Genomic DNA, 18867 nt, shown 5'->3' with positions numbered 1-18867 from the left:
TTTTATGTTATAATTATGATTAAGAAAAGATTTTACTATTAAGATGAGCTTTTATAACGTTCTTGCTGTTTTTGATGATTTGTCATTATGAGATGATATTCTCAATTGTTTTTTTTGTTTTTTTTGTTTTGTTTTTTTGGCAAACGTGAGTGTAACGATCCCAGTCCAAACTGAAGGCGAGTTGATGAACCCAAGTGCAGTTTATTATAACCAAGTTAACAAACAAACAAAGCAACCACTTGACAATGAGCAGACTTAAAAATAACACTCAACATCAGCAGGGTTACATTAACAATACACAACTAAGTAACATGGGGAAGACAATGGCTTTAAATACATGAACTTAGTGAACACATGACTATGGCAACCAATGAGTAAGTGACACAAGGAACAAGGGAACCAATGACAGAACAGAACTGAAAACCACATGACCATAAACAACCAATCAGAACATGACACACAGACTAAGAGAGAACATCAGGAGCAAGGGAAGCATGGCACAAGCAACATGAATCAAACTACAAAATAAAAGACATGAAAACATGAACATGAAAACAAGAACATGAACAAAACCCAAAACTATACGTGACAGTGAGACAGAGCAGTACAGTTTTTGACCATAATTCCATATAATGCTGTTATGGTAGCACTTTATTTTACAGTCCTGTTCCACATGTACATACTATAAAGATTACAATAATTGGGTAACCTACCCATAAACCTAACCTTAACCCATGCAGTTACCTTTTATTATCCAGTACTTTTTTACTGAAAGGATTAGTTCACTTCAGAATTAAAATTTCCTGATAATTTACTCAGCCCCATGTCATCCAAGATGATTATGTCTTTCTTGCTTCAGTCAAAAAGAAATTAAAGTTTTTGAGGAAAACATTCCAGGATATTTCCTGGAATTCACTGGGGTACAACGGGTTGAAGGTCCAAATTGCAGTTTCAATGTAGCTTCAAAGGGCTCTACACAATCCCAGACGAGGAATAAGAGTCTTGTCTAGTGAAACAATCGGTCATTAAAAAAAAAAGTTTCGCTAGACAAGACCCTTATGCCTCGTCTGGGATCATGTATAGCCCATTGAGGCTGCATTGAAACTGGAATTTGGACCTTCAACTCGTTGTACCCCAGTGAAGTCCACTATATGGAGAAAAATCATGATTTTTTTTTTTTTTTTTCAAAAACCTAATTTCTTTTCGGCTGAAGAAAGAAAGACAAACATCTTGGATGACGGGGGGTGAATAAATTATCAGTCAATTTTAATTCTGAAGTAAACATTCTTTATGTACACTGTTAGTATATGCAAGTGCATGTGCTGTAAGATAAAGTGCAGTTGCTGTTTTATTCTAAGAAAGGTGGTTCCTACTGGAAAATTTTAATTAAAGAGCAATCAAAATGAGTAAAATGACTTGGCTGAGTTTTAATATATCAAACTTGTTGCTTACGAATATGGATGGTACCTTTTCTTGCTTTACACAGAGTGTCATTATAGTAAATGTCTGGATCATGCACATCATTTTGGAAATAGCTGATGCTAAACTCCTTTCTCTGATCTATCCTAAAGTGTAATTGAATCATTCTACTTGCATTGTATGGGTGCTGGTAAAATGTCTGGTAGATTGTCTGTTGCCTGACTACCAGTTTCTCTGTAGCTGGCCAAGCGTACAATTTGAGCAAAGTTATCATAAGTTATTAGAAATATCTGATCATCCTCCATAATAAGGTCACTGTTTACACTCTTTAGAACTCTTGGGTTACCAAAGCAGTGACTGACGCATTTGTATTACATTCCAAAAAACTCTTATCAGCTCCACAGTGAAAAATGAAATTTTAGTCTTGGAATAAAATGCACGTTTGGGCTGTTTTAACTGAAATCAACTTTCACTGACATATCTTAAAATATGTCAGTGCCATTGACTCACACAAGTAATGTTTTTTTCCAAGACACGTTTCAAAAAGCTATTTAAATGCCTTAATTGAACTAAGGCCTAATCCTGGCTTAATCTAAGCCCTGTCTGTGAAACCAGGCCATTCATTTGTGAACGTTGTGGCCACAAGAACATTTTGTTGAGGTAAAGTTGTGGCCTCAAGATTTTATGCGGAGGGAACAGCAAATGGGTGCGGCAGGCGCAATGATATTACGCAGCATCTCTCACAAATGTCTCCATGGTTGCAAGGCACGCTCCCTGTGCAAGCAGGGGGTCACAGGCACTGCGAAATATCATTGCGCCTGCTGCACCCATGGTATGGCAAAAACTCTTTGGTCATTTTTGAGCGAGATGCTAGCGGTCTAATCAGATTCAATGAACTAGGCTAAGCTATGCTAAAAGTGGTACTGCCAGACCCGGAGATCGGCCTCGGAACTTTCGGGGGTGGGACTTGGGCACTGAACATGCTGATTGGTTGAGTTCACGCAGCATTTTGATTGGTTGACTCCACGCAGCATTTTATTTCAACAATTGTTTTTTAAAGTCTGTTGCGGTGCGTGCAGTAAGAGTTGTTTGCTATTCGAATTAACAATGGAGTTTAAAAATACGACTGATGGACCGATGACGAGGTTCAGGCTTTATTAAGCTTATATGTGGAGGACGAAATCCAGCGGGAACTGGAAAGACACGCAGAGTCCTAAGTTACCGGACTATTTTCACGGTACTTTAGACTGCTATGGAAATGCAGACAGAAACAGGTCTGGGGGGAAAAAAGTTCCTGGGACAAATTGTTCCAGGTAATTTCAGTGGAAACGCAGCTTTAGCCAGTCCCCCTTGTTATCTTGTTAACCTTGTTTCCCCTTTGTGTATTTATACCTTTGTGCTTTTCTAGTTGGTTTGTCAGTCATTGTTTTTTACTATATCTTGTTCCTGTCCTGAATTTCCTATTTTACTCTGGCTACCCGATGTTTGTTCATCTTGTGGATTGGTTGTCAATAAACTTAACTGCACGTGGATCCAGTTCCAGCCTGTTTCTTTGCCTGCCTGATGGTTTCCGCTTTACACTGTACTATATGTGTGTGCGTTTAAATTAGAGAGAGTGGGAGAAAGAGAGATTGCGCTTTCCATACATAATAAAAAATAATTTTGTGGCAAAAACTTGGAAATTATTTGTCTTTTTTATCCTATTGTTTACTATATTTATTTGCTTGGTCAGTGTCATTGTGAGTTTTGGTTATTTTGCTGTTGTAGGTTGTAAGGGCTTTTGAAATAACTGAAATCATTTGGCGAAGTGATATGGAACTGTAATGCGGTCAAGGCCTGCCTGGAACTACTTTAGCCGTGCGTTTCCCTGAAAATAATTGCACACCTTAGAATGTTCGTCAACCAATCAGATTCAAGTATTCAGCAGCCCCGTAGAATAAAAAAAAAAAAGATACATATCAGTGAATGGATTTAAAAGACTTTGGGAGGAGATGAATAAAAATGTAGCTTAAATATTTGTTTAAATAAAATATAGCTTAATGGGTTAGTTCACCCAAAAATTAAAATTCTGGAGCTCTTATTATGCCACAGTCACCAGCGTTGCTTCTTCCGGTCAAGCGTATGAGGTAACACAGCGCTCTTTATCATATTAGATACAATTGAGTGTGTTGAAAATGATGGTATAATGTTAAGGTGTGGTCACACTGCACTTTTCGTTCCATTGACTTCCATTCAAATGCATGCGAATGTTTCAGACCGGAAACGCAAGCTCGTGCGGAAAAATTTTGCCTTTCGCTGCGTTCCAAAGTTCAAGTTTGGTGAACTCTGACCTGCGAATTCGCATCACATGAAGACGTGCGACCAGTAGAAGATTGATTCGTCATGGCATGACCTCTTGGCTGAATTAAAAGAATGATATTTTTGCAGTAAAGTCGAGTAAGTTCTATATTTTTACATTTTGAATGTATTACTTTAAGTTATATGTGGAATTCATGTTTATAAAAAAAGACGCTATAGACCGTGACATCATATCATGACCGTTACAGCATCTGAAGAAGTTTTGCATGTTCAAAGTCTAGTGTGACCGCGGCTTTACTGCTGTGAGACACTTGTTGCACACTGCAGTAAGCTAGATTGATATTAGAATATCATATTAATAAATGCTGGGTGGCTTGTGTTGATAAATGGCATGCAATTAATTTTAAAACATTGTATGATGGAGAAAATGCTGTATTTCTGTTACTAAAAATAAAGCTGCATCTTATTATGCTATGTTAGCTACTTGACAAAATAGTGTTTTTCTCTTAGGTATGGTAAAAGCATGGTATTCGTGGAAAATAAAGAAAACTAGATTTAAACAATAAGATTAAACGTGTTAAGCTATATAACAATAAATATGTTTTCTGTCTACAAATGTAACCAAACAGTTGTTCCCTTGTCTAATAAAAGATGTAATATATTAAAGCATCTTTGGTGTTTCCATGTTTTGGTGCTTCTATAAAATAAAACCGGAAAGCGAGGGTAACGCGGATATGACGCCATTGACAGGTGACTCCCGGACACGTACCATATCCTTGGTTAAAATCGCAGTTTTCTCATGATTTACAAATAGTTGAAAACATTTGGGATATTGTAAGTACTCATCTGAACAAAATATATAACACTGGCCTAGTGGTTCTAGGATATTTTACTGCAAAAATCTTACATATTGCAGCTTTAATTCCATACCGTCTTTGTCATTCTTAATTCAAAATAAAATGTTAATTTTTTAATAATATCCATGCGGGTTGCTATGGTCATGCAGGTTTATTTATGCATTAAATTCGAGACCACGAGAAAAAGAGGTTCCCTCATAAATTAATATGTTGTGGCCATGTCACCCTAGCATAGTTACTTTTCTGTCCATTCTTTGAAATTCTGAATTACCTCATTGTAATCTAATCTAAATAATCCATCAATCCTGAAGATAGTAAAATCTTGAAATCAGCTACATTGGATCAGCCAACAGTCTCCACGTGGAAAACAGATTAATAAATATGCAAAAAAAAAAAAAAAAAAAAAAAAAGTTTAAATTAATTTGCAAAATGCAAAAAAAGTTTTCTGTGGGGTTAGGTTCAGGGATGGGGTTATGGGACAGAAAATATACTTAGCCCAGAATAAAACAAAAGTTCAATGGAAAACCCTATGAAGATACAAAAACAAATGTGTTTTTGTATCTGTGTGTGTTTACAGATTGTATCAAATATGCTAAATGTGACTGTGTGTTTTATAGTGTGGAACATGGAGGAGAGTTTAGGATTACCGCAGGACTACATAAATGTATGTCTACACACTCACACTCACACACACACACCTTTAGTTTGTTGTTGTGTTATAAAGTACTGTAACTGTTCTCTCTTATTGTGTTAAGATGCCTGTGATCTCACACTGGATCCAAACACAGCACATAATAATCTCATTCTGTCTGAAGAATACAGAAAGGTGACATATGTGGAAGAGTGTCAGTCATATCCTGATCATCCAGAGAGATTTGATAAGCGTCCCCATGTTCTGTGTAGAGAGAGTCTGTCTGGACGCTGTTACTGGGAGGCTGAATGGAGTGGATATACTGATATATCAGTGGCATATAAAGGAATCGGCAGGAAAGGAAAGTGTGAAGACACTGTGTTTGGATTCAATAAGAACTCCTGGTGTCTAGCCTGCCCTGAGGACACATTCCATGTCTGGCACAGTTATAAGTGCACTAACACACGTGTCCCTTCAAGCTCCTGTAAAAGAGCAGGAGTGTATTTGGACATGTCAGCCGGCACTCTGTCTTTCTACAGCGTCTCTGACACACACACACTCACACACATACACACATTCACACATACCTCATTCACTGAGCCTCTCTATGCTGGATTTGGGTTCTTTGTTCATCCTTACAACTCCTCAGTGTCTTTGTGTCAGATTGAAAAGCCTGTGAGCAACAACACAGATGTCACATGCACACCTGAATGAAAGAAATATTCTTACTTTATATCCATCCACATGCAAACACACTAATTTAAATGTGTAGGCTTGTTTGTCTTTGCACAAAATCAGATTTATCTTTCAAATAATTTCTTAAAGATAGTTTCTTGAACATTTGAAAAAGGAATCAGTAATTATCAATGTCCATATAACTTTAAAGTACACTTCTTTCACTTTGTTGGAAATACAGAATTAATCAAGCCTTTTTTTTTTTCAATAAATGTCAGAAATTTTAGCATTCCAAAAGAATTTCGCTCTATAGAAGAAATCTTCAATATTGTGTTTTTATGGTGAAAAAAGCGAACAAGACATTCTGTGTTAGTCAGACCTTTGTTTACACTTAAAGTTGCGTTAGTTGAAATGAAATCTAATTAACTGAAATAAATGTGCATATAGTTGTCTTTGTACAACAATCAAAGAAAACAACAATCAATACAATCAAAGAAACACTAGCTATGCTTCCATCAATGTATTTTTTATGTCGAATCAACAAGTACAATTGACCATCACATCCTCACCATATGTTACATAGTTTTGGAATCGATTCTTACTTCAATTCCATTATCGATTCTGAACTAATATTTTTGATTATTATTGCAAAAAAAAAAAAAGGATTGTCAGAGAGAGATCATGTGTGATTAGCAGTTTTGGGCAGTAGCATCACTACAAATACTTAAGCTTGAACTGACATTAAAAGTTGAATTGTGAAAACTACAAAATAAAGTGTAAAATACAATTCATTGTTTAAAGGGATAATTTTATCAAAGCACTTGACGTGATTCCGAGTTCAGAAGTGGAAAGTAGGACATTTCCAATAGGATGATGTTGCGAAGCAGTAATCTTCCACTGCTTTTGCTTTGATATAATAACACTTGTTGGATTTGTACTTGTCAGAGCATTGAAACATAAGCAACTAAGATTATTCAATAAACCCTGCTCATCATCATTTCACCTCCTGTTTTCTGCTCTTGGCTTCTTCAGTTGAACACTTAGGCTGATAGAAGGCTGTCAATACAGTTTTGGGTACCAGACAAAACACTGATTTTGGGTACCAGACAAGACTTGCTGTTGACAGGTTTTGAGTATACCATATACAAAAAAAAATTCTGGTGTCCGGGGTTGGCTCTAATATTTTCGGTGTGGAGATCCAACATTTGGAGAGACGATCTAACATTTTTGGTGTAGTTAGCAGGATGGAATAACAGAGCAAGTGTTATCTCCATATAAGAGTCTGAATTGGGATTGTTTCTTGCACAGTCAAGAGGATGAAATGACTCCAGGCCACTCAGGCTACAGACTCCGGGACAATTTCAAACAATTATATTGACCAGAAATGTAGTTTCTAAATATGAGAATATGATGTATTGGTCTAAAACAATGTAAAAATCATTACAAGCATATATAAGCAGCAGTCACTGTGCCATCCCAGCGACAATTCTTCCGGCATCCCTCCTCCTCCTCTAATTCTCATTCTTCCTCTGCGCAGTACTGGAGCTCGAGCAAAGCCTCAGGTTCGAGCCACCTTCGAAGACAGCCAGCCAAGTTCGTTTACCATTAACTATCAAAACCAAATGGATAGGCGAAGATGTGAAAAGGTCTATAAATCAGGACCTCATCCCATGTGTCAGACTTCATTAATCATGGCATGTCCTTTCATTGATGAGGTCGAGGATGAGGGAGGTGTCATAGTATACAGAGCATTTCAAAGAGAACATACTGTCAGGAACAGTTTAGAACCTTTGGTTTTTCTACCTGTATGAGCGGTACAGGTTCTCGAGAGAAGGGATTGTAGATTACTGAGGCCACACATTGCGAACAGCACATGGCACAATCTGGGCCGCATTAATGCATAGGGCTTACCTGGGCTCAATCCCATTTGGGGGAGGGCCCCGATGATGATAACCACATTTTATAATAAGTTGGCTGTCCTTTTAAAAGGCAATCACCACCACTTACTGGTAGGTCATGATATACTAACACTAGATACGATAGTCTATAATTAGTCAAATAATTAACTCTTTTTAAACTTAATAACATAGTTGTGCTCCCAGTAGTAGCACTCTAGAGCTGTGGAATATCATAATTTTTATTCATTGCAATGATGACGTGAATGATTCTGCATACATGTAATTAAATAGGCCTTATCATACATATTAACATGGTGTTTTATTGTTAATAAAGTACTCTTGTTATATATATAATAGTTGCATATGCCTTCGGAAGCAAAGCACTTAATTGCATCTGATGTTCGTATAACTTCTTTAATCACCAAAACACAACAGCATGATCATCTTTCAAATTAGTACATTTACCAATCAGTTCATTCAATACCAAACAATACAAGATAAATGTTTCAATTCACCCTTGGTGCTAAATAAATGTTACTGTACTGCAGGGGTATACAAAATTGGTCCTGGAGGGCCACTGTCCTGCAGAGTTTAACTCCAACTTTCCTCAACACACCTGCCTGGAAGTTTATAGTATGCGTAGCAAGACTTTGATTAGCCGGTTCAGGTGTGGTTAATTGGGGTTAGAAATAAAACTTTACATTATTACATTATACATTATTATTATTTGATACATTACATTGATATATTATATCATACATTATTTGCATTTTAATTATTTGAGTAAAAAGATGAAGGCCTTCAAGATGAAGTGGAAATGAAAAATAAATACATACAAACATCAAAGTGTTAGTTCACCCAAAAATGACAATTCTGTAATTTATTACTCACCCTCTTGTCTTTCTACACCTGTAAGACCTTCTTTCATCTTCGGAACACAAATTAAGATATTTTTGATAAAATCTGATGGCACAGTGTGGCCACTATTGAGAGCAAAGCCACCGAACCTCTCAAGATCCAAGTATCCAAGGTACTAAAAACATTTAAAACAGTTCATGTGAGTTTAGTAGTTCTACCTTAATATTATAAAGTGACGAGAATACTTTTTGTGCGCCAAAAAAAAAACAAAATAACAACTTTTCATACATATCTCATGATGTCCGATTTCAGAACACTGCTTCTGAGCTTTACAAATCTTTTGTTTTGAATTAGTGATCCGGATCTCCTATCAAACAACTAAACTGCTGAAAATACTTGACTTTGGAGCTCCGAACCACTGATTCGATTCGTAAAGCTCCGAAGCAGTGTTTTGAAATCGGCCATCACTAGATATTGCTGAAATTTTTTTTTTTTTTTTGGTGCACAAAAAGTATTCTTGTCGCTTTATAATATTAAGGTAGAACCACTAAACTCACATGAACTGTTTTAAATATGTTTTAGTACCTTTATGGATCTTGAGAGGTTCAGTGCTTTGCTCTCAATAGAGGCCTCACTGAGTCATCGGATTTCATCAAAAATATCTTAAATTGTGTTCTGAAGATGAACGAAGGTCTTACGGGTGTAGAAGGACATGAGGGTGAGTAATAAATGACATTATTTTCATTTTTGGGTGAACTAACCCTTTAATTCAAAATAAAATGTTAATTTATTAATAATATACAGGTTGTCATGCAGTTTTATTTATGCATTAAATTTTTGTGGCCACGAGAAAAAGAGGTTTCCTCACCATAGGATCTAAAGGACTTCACAACACCTTCCCATGAGTTAATATGTTGTGGCCATGACAAATCTAAGTGAAGCAAACAATCCCCCCTCCCGTTCACCCTACCATAGTTACTTTTCTGTCAATTCTTTGAAATTTTGAATTACTTCATTATATTCTGTTTATCTAAATAATCTATCATGTTACTGCATTCATGATCAGATGTACCACTGTATCATTATATGTCATTATTCGCAAATATAGACATTTCATTTGTAAAAGACACAATGGAATATGTGCACATACACAGGCTTCAGGATAGATCAGAGAAAGGAGTTTTGCCTTAGTGTTTCATTCCTTTCATCTCAGCGATTGGAAGTCACATGCATAACCAGAGACTTTTCCTCATGTTGATAAATTGTGTGTACAGGTTTAATGTACATTGTGTGGTCCAAATGTCCTCCTGAGGATAGTAAAATCTTGAAATCAACTACATTGGACCAGTCAATAGTCTCCACATGGAAAGCAGATTAATAAATATGCAAAAAAAAAAAAAAAAAAAAAGTTTAAATTAATTTGCAAAATGCAAATTATCTGTGGGGTTAGGTTCAGGGATGGGGTTATATTTAGGGTTAGGGGACAGAAAATATACTTAGCTCAGAATAAAACAATAAAAGTTTAATGGAAAACACCACGAAGATATAAAAACTAATATGTGTGTGTGTTTACAGATTGTATCAAATGTGCAAAATGTGACACTGTGTGTTTTATAGTGTGGAACATGGAGGAGATATTAGGATTACCGCAGGACTACACAAATGTACGTCTACACACACACATACTCACACACCTTTAGTTATTGTTGTTGTGTTATAAAGTAACTGTTCTCTCTTATTGTATTCAGATGCCTGTGATCTCACACTGGATCCAAACACAGCACATAATAATCTCATTCTGTCTGAAGAATACAGAAAGGTGACACATGTGGAAGAGTGTCAGTCATATCCTGATCATCCAGAGAGATTTGATAAGCGTCCCCATGTTCTGTGTAGAGAGAGTCTGTCTGGACGCTGTTACTGGGAGGCTGAATGGAGTGGATGTGCTGATATATCAGTGGCATATAAAGGAATCGGCAGGAAAGGAAAGTGTGAAGACACTGTGTTTGGATTCAATAAGAACTCCTGGTGTCTAGGCTGCCGTGATGACACATTCGATGTCTGGCACAGTTATAAGTGCACTAACACACGTGTCCCTTCAAGCTCCTGTAAAAGAGCAGGAGTGTATTTGGACGTGTCAGCCGGCACTCTGTCTTTCTACAGCGTCTCTGACACACACACACTCACACACATACACACATACACATCCTCATTTACTGAGCCTCTCTATGCTGGATTTGGGTTCATGGCTCATCCTTACAACTCAGTGTCTTTGTGTCAGATTGAAAAGCCTGTGAGCAACAACACAGATGTCACATGCACACTTGAATGAAGAAATATTCTATTTATATATCTTTACCATACACATGCAAACACACTAATTTAAATGTGTAGGCTTGATTGTGTTCGCACAAAATCAGATTTATCTTTCAAATAATTTCTTAAAGATAGTTTCTTGAACATTTGAAAAAGGAATCAGTAGTTGTCAATGTCCATATAACTTTAAAATGTATTTTTTCACTTTGTTGGAAATACAGAATTAATGAGTTAATCAAGCCTTTTTTTCTTCAATAAATGTCAAAAATTTTAGCATTCCAATTTTTATCTGATAAATTTACTGTTATAAGAGGAACTAAATAATTAGACTGCATCAACTGTCAAATCAAGCATTCTTTAATTACTTCCATAGCTCAAGATGCCTTTTCATTAGCTGTGTTTCAAGCAATTATATTGACCAGAAATTTAGTTTCTAAATATGTGTATATGATGTATTGGTCTAAAACAATGTAAAGAATCATTACAAGCGTATATAATCAGCAGTCACTGTGCCACCCCAGCGACAATTCTTCCAGCATCCCTCCTTCTCCTCCTCTAATTCTCTTTTTCTTCCTCTGCGCAGTACTGTTATAGGAGCTTAAACTCGGAGCTTAAGCAAAGCCTCGAGTTCGAGCCTCCTTCGAGGATAGTCAGCCTAGTTTGTTTACCATTAACTATCAAAACTAAATGGGCAGGAGAACTCGTGAAAAGGTCTATAAATCAGGACTTCATCCCATGTGTCAGACTTTATTAATTATGGTGTGTCCTTTCATTGATGAGGAGGTGGATGAGGGAGGTGTCATAGTATACAGAGCATTTCAAAGAGAACATACTGTCAGGAAGTGTTCAGTCCTTTTGGTTTTTCTGACAACTACCTGCATGAGCGGTACAGGTTCTCAAGAGAAGGGATTGTAGATTACTGAGGCCACACATTACAAACAGCACACGCCACAATCTGGGCCGCATTAATGCAAGGGCTTACCTGGGCTCAAGCCCAGGGTCCCGATTTGGGGAAGGGCCCCGATGATGCCGGAAAATATTCGAACTGCATTTTATAATAAGTTGGCTGTCCCTTTTGTTGAACTCGCGTGAGGTAACCACGTTGAATTCTTAGTAAGATAATTGCCGCTTATAATAGCTAATCTAATGAGTTGATGTGATAGTGATGTTTCAAAAATATGAAAGCGGATCTCAAAAGCAAAGAATAGCCCAAAATTAAGTAAAATGTAATGTTAAAAAAAATTCCAAAGCTTACAGCAAATTTTAATGCGGGCCCAGGTGAAAATGCAGATCATGTCGAAGGGGAAAGGCAATCACCACCACTTACTGGTAGGCTGTGATATCTATCTCTAGATATCTATATACAATAGTCTATAATTAGTCAAATAATTTAACTCCTTTTAAACTTAATAATATAGTTGTGCTCCCAGTAGTAGCACTCTAGAGCTGTGGAATATAATAATTTTTATTCATTGCAATGCTGATGTGAACGATTCTTTATACATGTAATTAAATAGGCCTTATCATATATATTAACATGGTGTTTTATTGTAAATAAAGTACTCTTGTTACATATATAATAGTTGCATATGCCCTCGGAATCAAAGCACTTAATTACATCTGATGTTCGTATAACTTTTAAAGCAAGATATTTTGCCACATTTCGGTTTTTACTAAAAGAACATGCATGATTGAGAAAATCTTGTGGGGCGTGCTTGATGTTAAAACTAGTTTTTAAGCACAATAATAAGCCATGAAAAAGATCTCTATGCATTACTCGTGCTGACCGAAACAACCAAAGTGTGTGCGCAGAAAACCCTCTCAGACAGCATGCAATACTGAATTATTTGTCTTGGCAAGTTTTGGTTGTCTTAAGTGAACGTAAACAGTTGTGGAAAAATCTGATGTGCTACATTATATTAGATCCGTGATTTAGGTCTTAATATAATGAACATGCTGCTGTATGTCATTACTGTCATTAATGATTCTGGATAAATTAAGAATCATGTTTTTTTTTGTTTTGTTTTTTTGTTTTCAAACATGTTGATTGCTGCAGTCAATTTAAAATGTTTAACAAATTTGAATTATTTAAAAATCGATTTGAATGAATGATTCCGTGACTCACTCATTAAGACTTCACTTGTTTCATTACTAGATGAATCTGCGTTTTTGAATGAATCTCTTGAATTAATTATTCAATGACAAATACATTTTTAACGGTCACTTGTAACAATGTAATTTATACAGTCCTTATTTGAAGTGGCATCTATGTTACTTTCAAAAGGAATTTGCTCTATTATGATCGCTTACAAAGACATCTGTGTTTATATCTGAACTATAAACTTCAGAACTTCTGTGATAATATGAATATTTGTAATACAGAAATAATGATACTGTGTGTGTGTGTGTGTGGTTGAGCTGTTACATGACAACTGTGGCTAAGCAGCAGCACCAACGCAGATTTAAATGTTCCGGTGTGATTTTGTTAGGTTTAATAGACACAGGCGAATTGGCGTCGTTGAAGAATAATATCGTGTGGATGTTTGAATTGAGATCGCAATCTTTTAACAATTAATCGTGCAGCTCTAGTAGGGAGTAGTTCTGGTGGATGAAGGGCCCCTCAAGAGGTAAAGCCCAGGGACCCCTTATAGTCTTAATCCGGCCTTGGCCACAATAAATCATGTACAGTCCCACAGACTGTGTGCATTGCGTTTTACTTTTCTTTCTTTCTTTCTTTTTTTTTTTGCCAGTAGAACATTTCTGTACAGTTGAAGATGCAGAGGAAATCTGCAAAGCATCGGTTTGCCACTCTGTATGAGTGGTGCACCTGTCTTTAAAAAGACTACTGTGTTCATCACATTCCCTGAGAGAAGTACCTGGACCAGGGAGAGTAGATGGACAAGGAAGAGGAGAGGTTGGAACAGGGAGAGGAGTGGTTGGACCAGGTAGAAGAGTAACTGGGGCAGGGAGATGATAGGTTGGACCAGGGAGAGGTGTGGTTGGACCAGAGAGAAGAGTAGCTGGACCAGGGAGAGGAGTAGTTGGACAGTACGAATGTGTGATGCTGTTCAAAAAAGAGTAAGCTGTCAGTGATGTAGACCATGGTCTATCACTGAGAAAGGCTGGTGAAAGAGCCCAGCCCAATCTCAGATGGTCAACTGTGGCTTCCATTAACTGGAATTTTCAACAAACCAACAGGTAAGTAAAGCATTTTACGAGGGATATCATTGCAGTTGCTATGTACCACAGTAACTGCAGTCCACCAGTCCCAAAGCAAATATGTTGTATTTTGTTCCACTAAAGGATGCAATGTCTTCCTTCCTGTGGGGGAAGAAAGCTCCTCAGTGAAGACCAAGAGCATGCCATTGTAGGATGGGTCATTGCTGACAATGTAATAAAACTAAGACATTCAGACCAGAACTATAGAGGGTAACCTGGTATTTCAGAATGTGGAAAACATTAACCTGGCTATTGCTTGGACTCTGACCAAACACAGAATTCGCATGCAATTACAAGCTTGTTTGCAGCCCTTACAAGAACGGTTTCTCTTTTCCTTCCTCCCTACTTGCCTTTCCTTAACCCCAATTAGGTTTTTTTCCTGCCTGAAGGTGGAAGGTGTATGATCATCAGCCACATGACCATATGTCCCTCCTGGATGCAATGGATGCTGGCTGCAGAGACATCTCAGCTGAAGACTGCCAGGGGTGGGTAAGACATGCCAAGCGTGATTAGTGAGAGACAACAGAAGATGTGACATGGACATGAGCAGGTATTCAAATCCAATCCATTGTTTTTGAAGCCAGGTGAATAAATGTTTGGATGAATAAATGTTTTCAAACGAATCTTTTGAATGAATCATGCAATGTCAATATACATTTTTAACAGTCACTTGTCGCCACCTAGTGGCGGAACGATGTATTCAATACGTAATATGTCTGTGTGCATTGTCCTATTTGCCAAGTTCTAGGGTCCATAAAATAAGTCTGATACAGTAAAAAGTGCTCAAAATTTGACGTACGTTAGGGCAGTGCATCATATTTCAAGGCCTTATGAGAAACCGTAAAAGGATTGCGATCTTGATTCAAACACCCATGCGATCTTATTTCAAAATTGCATCCATTTTCCTGTGTCTGTGTCTGAGCCAGAGAAAATAAGTGAAATGAATGCTCACAGAAGTACTGAGATAAAAGTTTATAGTTTGACTATAAACACGGAAGTCTACATTAGCGATCAAAACATAGCAAATCACCATTTAAAACTAACTTGATGCTTCAAATAATGGTTGATTCAAAAAAAAGTGTAAAACTAGCAGTTCAAAAAGCTTACGCTATGTCCTGCGCCTTCCCTATTGACGCAACGCCAGTTTACACTTTCTTCGTAACTTGAATACGGAAGGCGGTCTGGCTGAAGCTATATATTTTACTTCATAACTTGTTAAATATGTATACATTTTTTTACACAAACGCATTGTTTCGCTTCAGAAGGCCTTTATTAATCCCCCGGAGCCGTGTGGAATATGTTTAAGATGGATGGATGTGGATGGAGGCACTTTCTTCATACTTGTTTGGCAATGTTTACTGCCGTTATAAAGCTCGGATGCATTTTCAAAAGTTTGCGTTTTCAGCCAAAACGCATAAAAAATTTTTTTTCCGTTTTTAGTTGAAAACCGTGTCATGTAAATGGCCCCTACACCGTTTTCAAGTAAAAACGAAAACTTCTTATGCGTTTTGGCCGTTCATTAACATGACAACTGTGTTTTGGTGGTCTGAAAATGCAAACTTTCAAGTTTTTCAAAATGGTCTCCGTGTATCCAACAAAAACGTGCCTGGCAGCAGAATACAACATTTTTAGTCATTTTCATGGATTTGTATAAATGGGGATTGTTTTGACAATGGTGTGGTCTGTACGCGGAAAACTCAAAGGAAAAACTTCATATCATTGTTGTGTAAACGTACCCTTAATAAAGATACTATACAAATTGCCCTTACAAAGGTAAAATCCTTAATGGAAACGTTAATTTCTGTAATCTGACCCAAAATATCTAAAGATTGATCCACCAGATTAAATGTTACGGTTTAAAATTCTAAAATGTTGTATACGCAACCAGTCATCTGATAACGTTGATAAGTGATCAGATAAGATCAGACAGACAGCTATAGACAGGGCAGCATCAAACAACTGCTCAGCAGCAGACACCAGTGCAGGGAGAAATGACCAGGTTATTTATGTTTAGGAAAGATTGTAATTTGTCTTTTAATTTCTAGTTCAGCTAGCGTATGAATACGTTTTGTTTAGTTAAACGGTTAGTTGACAACTGATATATAAGCACTCAATTTATCATGTATAGAGATCATCTATTAGTATTTTGTCTTATTAGGCTATTAAAATAACATGATATTATTTTATGAGTAAACTGTATATACAATGTTTTGAATTTTGCAGATCATTCCCAGGGTATTTCTTAAATGGATCTCAAAAGGGACAAAAATGGTTTCGATCTCCCTGTAAAGTGGTCAACACCAGCAGAAGGACTCTTTCCATGCAGTCCTGTTTTGTGAATAAAAATGTGGAAAAGACGATTTTACACTTTTCCTTGCTGGAATGGGAAGGCATATAGTCAAAATATCCGAAGATGCGGACCACTCTGAGGTAAATTAAGTTAGAAAAGGACATATTAAGTGAGCTTGATCAAAATGAAGGTTTAATTTAAATGTTTTTTAAATGTTTTCATGTTTTTTTGAAAGGTGATTACATGTCTTATATTTTCATTGTAGTCTTCTCCTCTTCCTTTATTAAATGGATCAGCATTAGCAGAACCCATTGCAGAAGGTGGCAGCAGCACTAGTATAGCAAGCTCTGAGGTATCAAATGAATGATAAAGCATTTACCAAAAAATTGTACTACCTAACACTGATTTGAAGTGGATTAGTGATTAGTGGTGGACTGATTGACTTGCTGATGACTCTTACATACATATCCTGTACCCACTACTGCTGGATGGTCCTCGGCAGAAACCAGTACTAGCACTAATAAATCAACCTCCAAGCTATCAAATTAACAATAAAGCTTTTAGCAAAAAATAGTACTACCTAACACTGATTATATGTTTAATTTATTTATTTTCACGATATTTAGTGGTGGATTGATTGACTTGCTGATGACTCTTAATACATATGTTTTCATTGTAGTCTTTTCCTGTACCCACTGCTGCTGGATTGTCCTCAGCAGAAGCCAGCACTAGCACTAATGAATCAAGCAATGAGGTATCAAATGAACAATACTGCCAGACCACTACTACCCAGCATATATAGTTCATTATTCGTTAAAGCTGAAGTGTGTAATTTCTGCACCAGTGTGTATGAACATACAGTGGTCAAATCCTTGCGTCTGGCAAACAAACTCATTTATTGTGTGCAGATGGACAGGTCATTTAAAACAAACATAGCAATAATACTATTTATTTAGCACTAAAGAGACAATGTGTACTGTTAGCAAAAAAATCAGCCAATGAATTTCTTATTTATAGTTGTCTCTACATATGACAATGTGAGTATATGAGTATTTTATAATCGAAAATAACATGCACTTTAGCTTTAATGAACATTCATTTAAGTGAGGTTTGGCAGAATTAAAGCAACAGCATGGAACATTTGCTCACGGTTCCCCGTTGTGGTTGATAAGCACAGTGGTTTGTTACCAGTGTCGTAAATACTGTTGCTGTAAGAGCTTCCCCGTGGGCAGCGCAATACACGTGAATTTGTTGACTCAGCTGATGGAACCGGCGAATGCAGAAACCTCGTTTGGAAACCATGTACACCGACCAGGTAAAGTAGCCCATATTACACTATGTTCTACAAATATCATTACATAGTTTTATTCATTGTTACTCCAGAATTGAAAAGTACAGTGACAAAAAGAACAGTAGTATGTTAACCTAGTTTTTTTTTGCTCGCATAGTCCGTATGTAGCATTGTTTGCAAAGGGTGTAATTTGTATAATAGAATAAAATGTTGTCCGCATGGTTTTGAGACTTGCATATTAGATCGTTTCGTCTTATAGTTAGCTGTTGGCTAACTCCACCCAGGCTACGAGTAAAATATGTGACATATGCCGTAAAGCAGGTCGCACTCTTCCACTGGCAGGGGATGAGCGGGGTTGTGTGTACCGACCCGAACACGAAACTTGCAGAGCGTAGTTGCAGCCACTAGGAGGCTGCTCAGGTAGCAGCGGCAGTAGACTTCGTCCGGTTAAGAGTTGTTCTACCTCTGAAATAATTTTAGAGACATTTTTTTAAGGTAAAAAAACTACATAGTATTCCTTTAAATTGATTTGTGTGCATAGAAATTAACTCCCAGTTCCAGTGTTACCGGTATACTATACGTTACTCAAGATTCATAAATACCCACCAGGAAGATCAATTATCAGTGGGAACGGATCCATTGCTGAACCAATATCCAAATATATAGATTTTTTATAAAACCTTTTATGATGGAATTGCCATTCTTTATTTAAGACACTACGTGAGTTTTAAAGAAAAAGTCTACTATTAATAATATTGGTGACTGTTTTATGGCTACAACGGATGTAGAAAATCTTTATAGCAATATAATCCTTTTTTTTTTTTTTTTTTTTTTAAAAGACTGCCTGTATAGACAAGAAAAAGGGACTGCAATAGGGGTGAGTTTTGCCTCAAATTATGCTAACTTATTCCTTGGTTTATGGGAAGATTTGTGTATTCCACCAAATTTTTTTAGAGATAAAATTGTTTGGTGGGGATGTTATATAGATAGTATAATTTTTTTTTTTCTCGGCACTGAGAAAGAATTGCTGGACTTCCATTCTGATATCAATTCAAGTAATGAAAATTTGAGATTGAACTTGGAATATGATAAGACTGAGATACATTTTTTGGATT

The 18867-nt window shown here is 36.8% G+C and overlaps 2 protein-coding genes across 13 annotated transcripts in view; one reads left to right on the top strand and one right to left on the bottom strand.

The window, feature by feature from the left end:
- LOC127510578 (NACHT, LRR and PYD domains-containing protein 3-like) overlaps window positions 1-18867 on the top strand; it is a 104962-nt gene that overhangs the window by 31638 nt on the left and 54457 nt on the right. For 4 of the 10 annotated variants that reach the window (XM_051890238.1, XM_051890223.1, XM_051890224.1 and 1 more), the window contains 2 exons: window positions 5192-5238; window positions 5330-6882. The exons of 3 other annotated variants lie outside the window; for them this stretch is intronic. In XM_051890238.1, coding sequence (XP_051746198.1) covers window positions 5192-5238; window positions 5330-5919 — 637 coding nt within the window. In that variant the 3' untranslated portion in view covers window positions 5920-6882. Of the gene's footprint in view, window positions 1-5191; window positions 5239-5329; window positions 6883-10253; window positions 10301-10384; window positions 11188-18867 lie in introns of those variants that run through there. 3 more of the 10 variants (XM_051890229.1, XM_051890228.1, XM_051890227.1) reach the window with 3 other exon arrangements.
- LOC127510659 (uncharacterized) overlaps window positions 1-18867 on the bottom strand; it is a 72298-nt gene that overhangs the window by 14550 nt on the left and 38881 nt on the right. The window lies entirely within an intron of this gene.

This window comes from Ctenopharyngodon idella, chromosome 4 (assembly GCF_019924925.1).
Source record: "Ctenopharyngodon idella isolate HZGC_01 chromosome 4, HZGC01, whole genome shotgun sequence".
Classification (NCBI taxonomy): Eukaryota; Metazoa; Chordata; class Actinopteri; order Cypriniformes; family Xenocyprididae; genus Ctenopharyngodon; species Ctenopharyngodon idella.
Note: the sequence above shows the minus strand (reverse complement) of the source record. Positions and strands in the feature narration are given on the sequence as shown.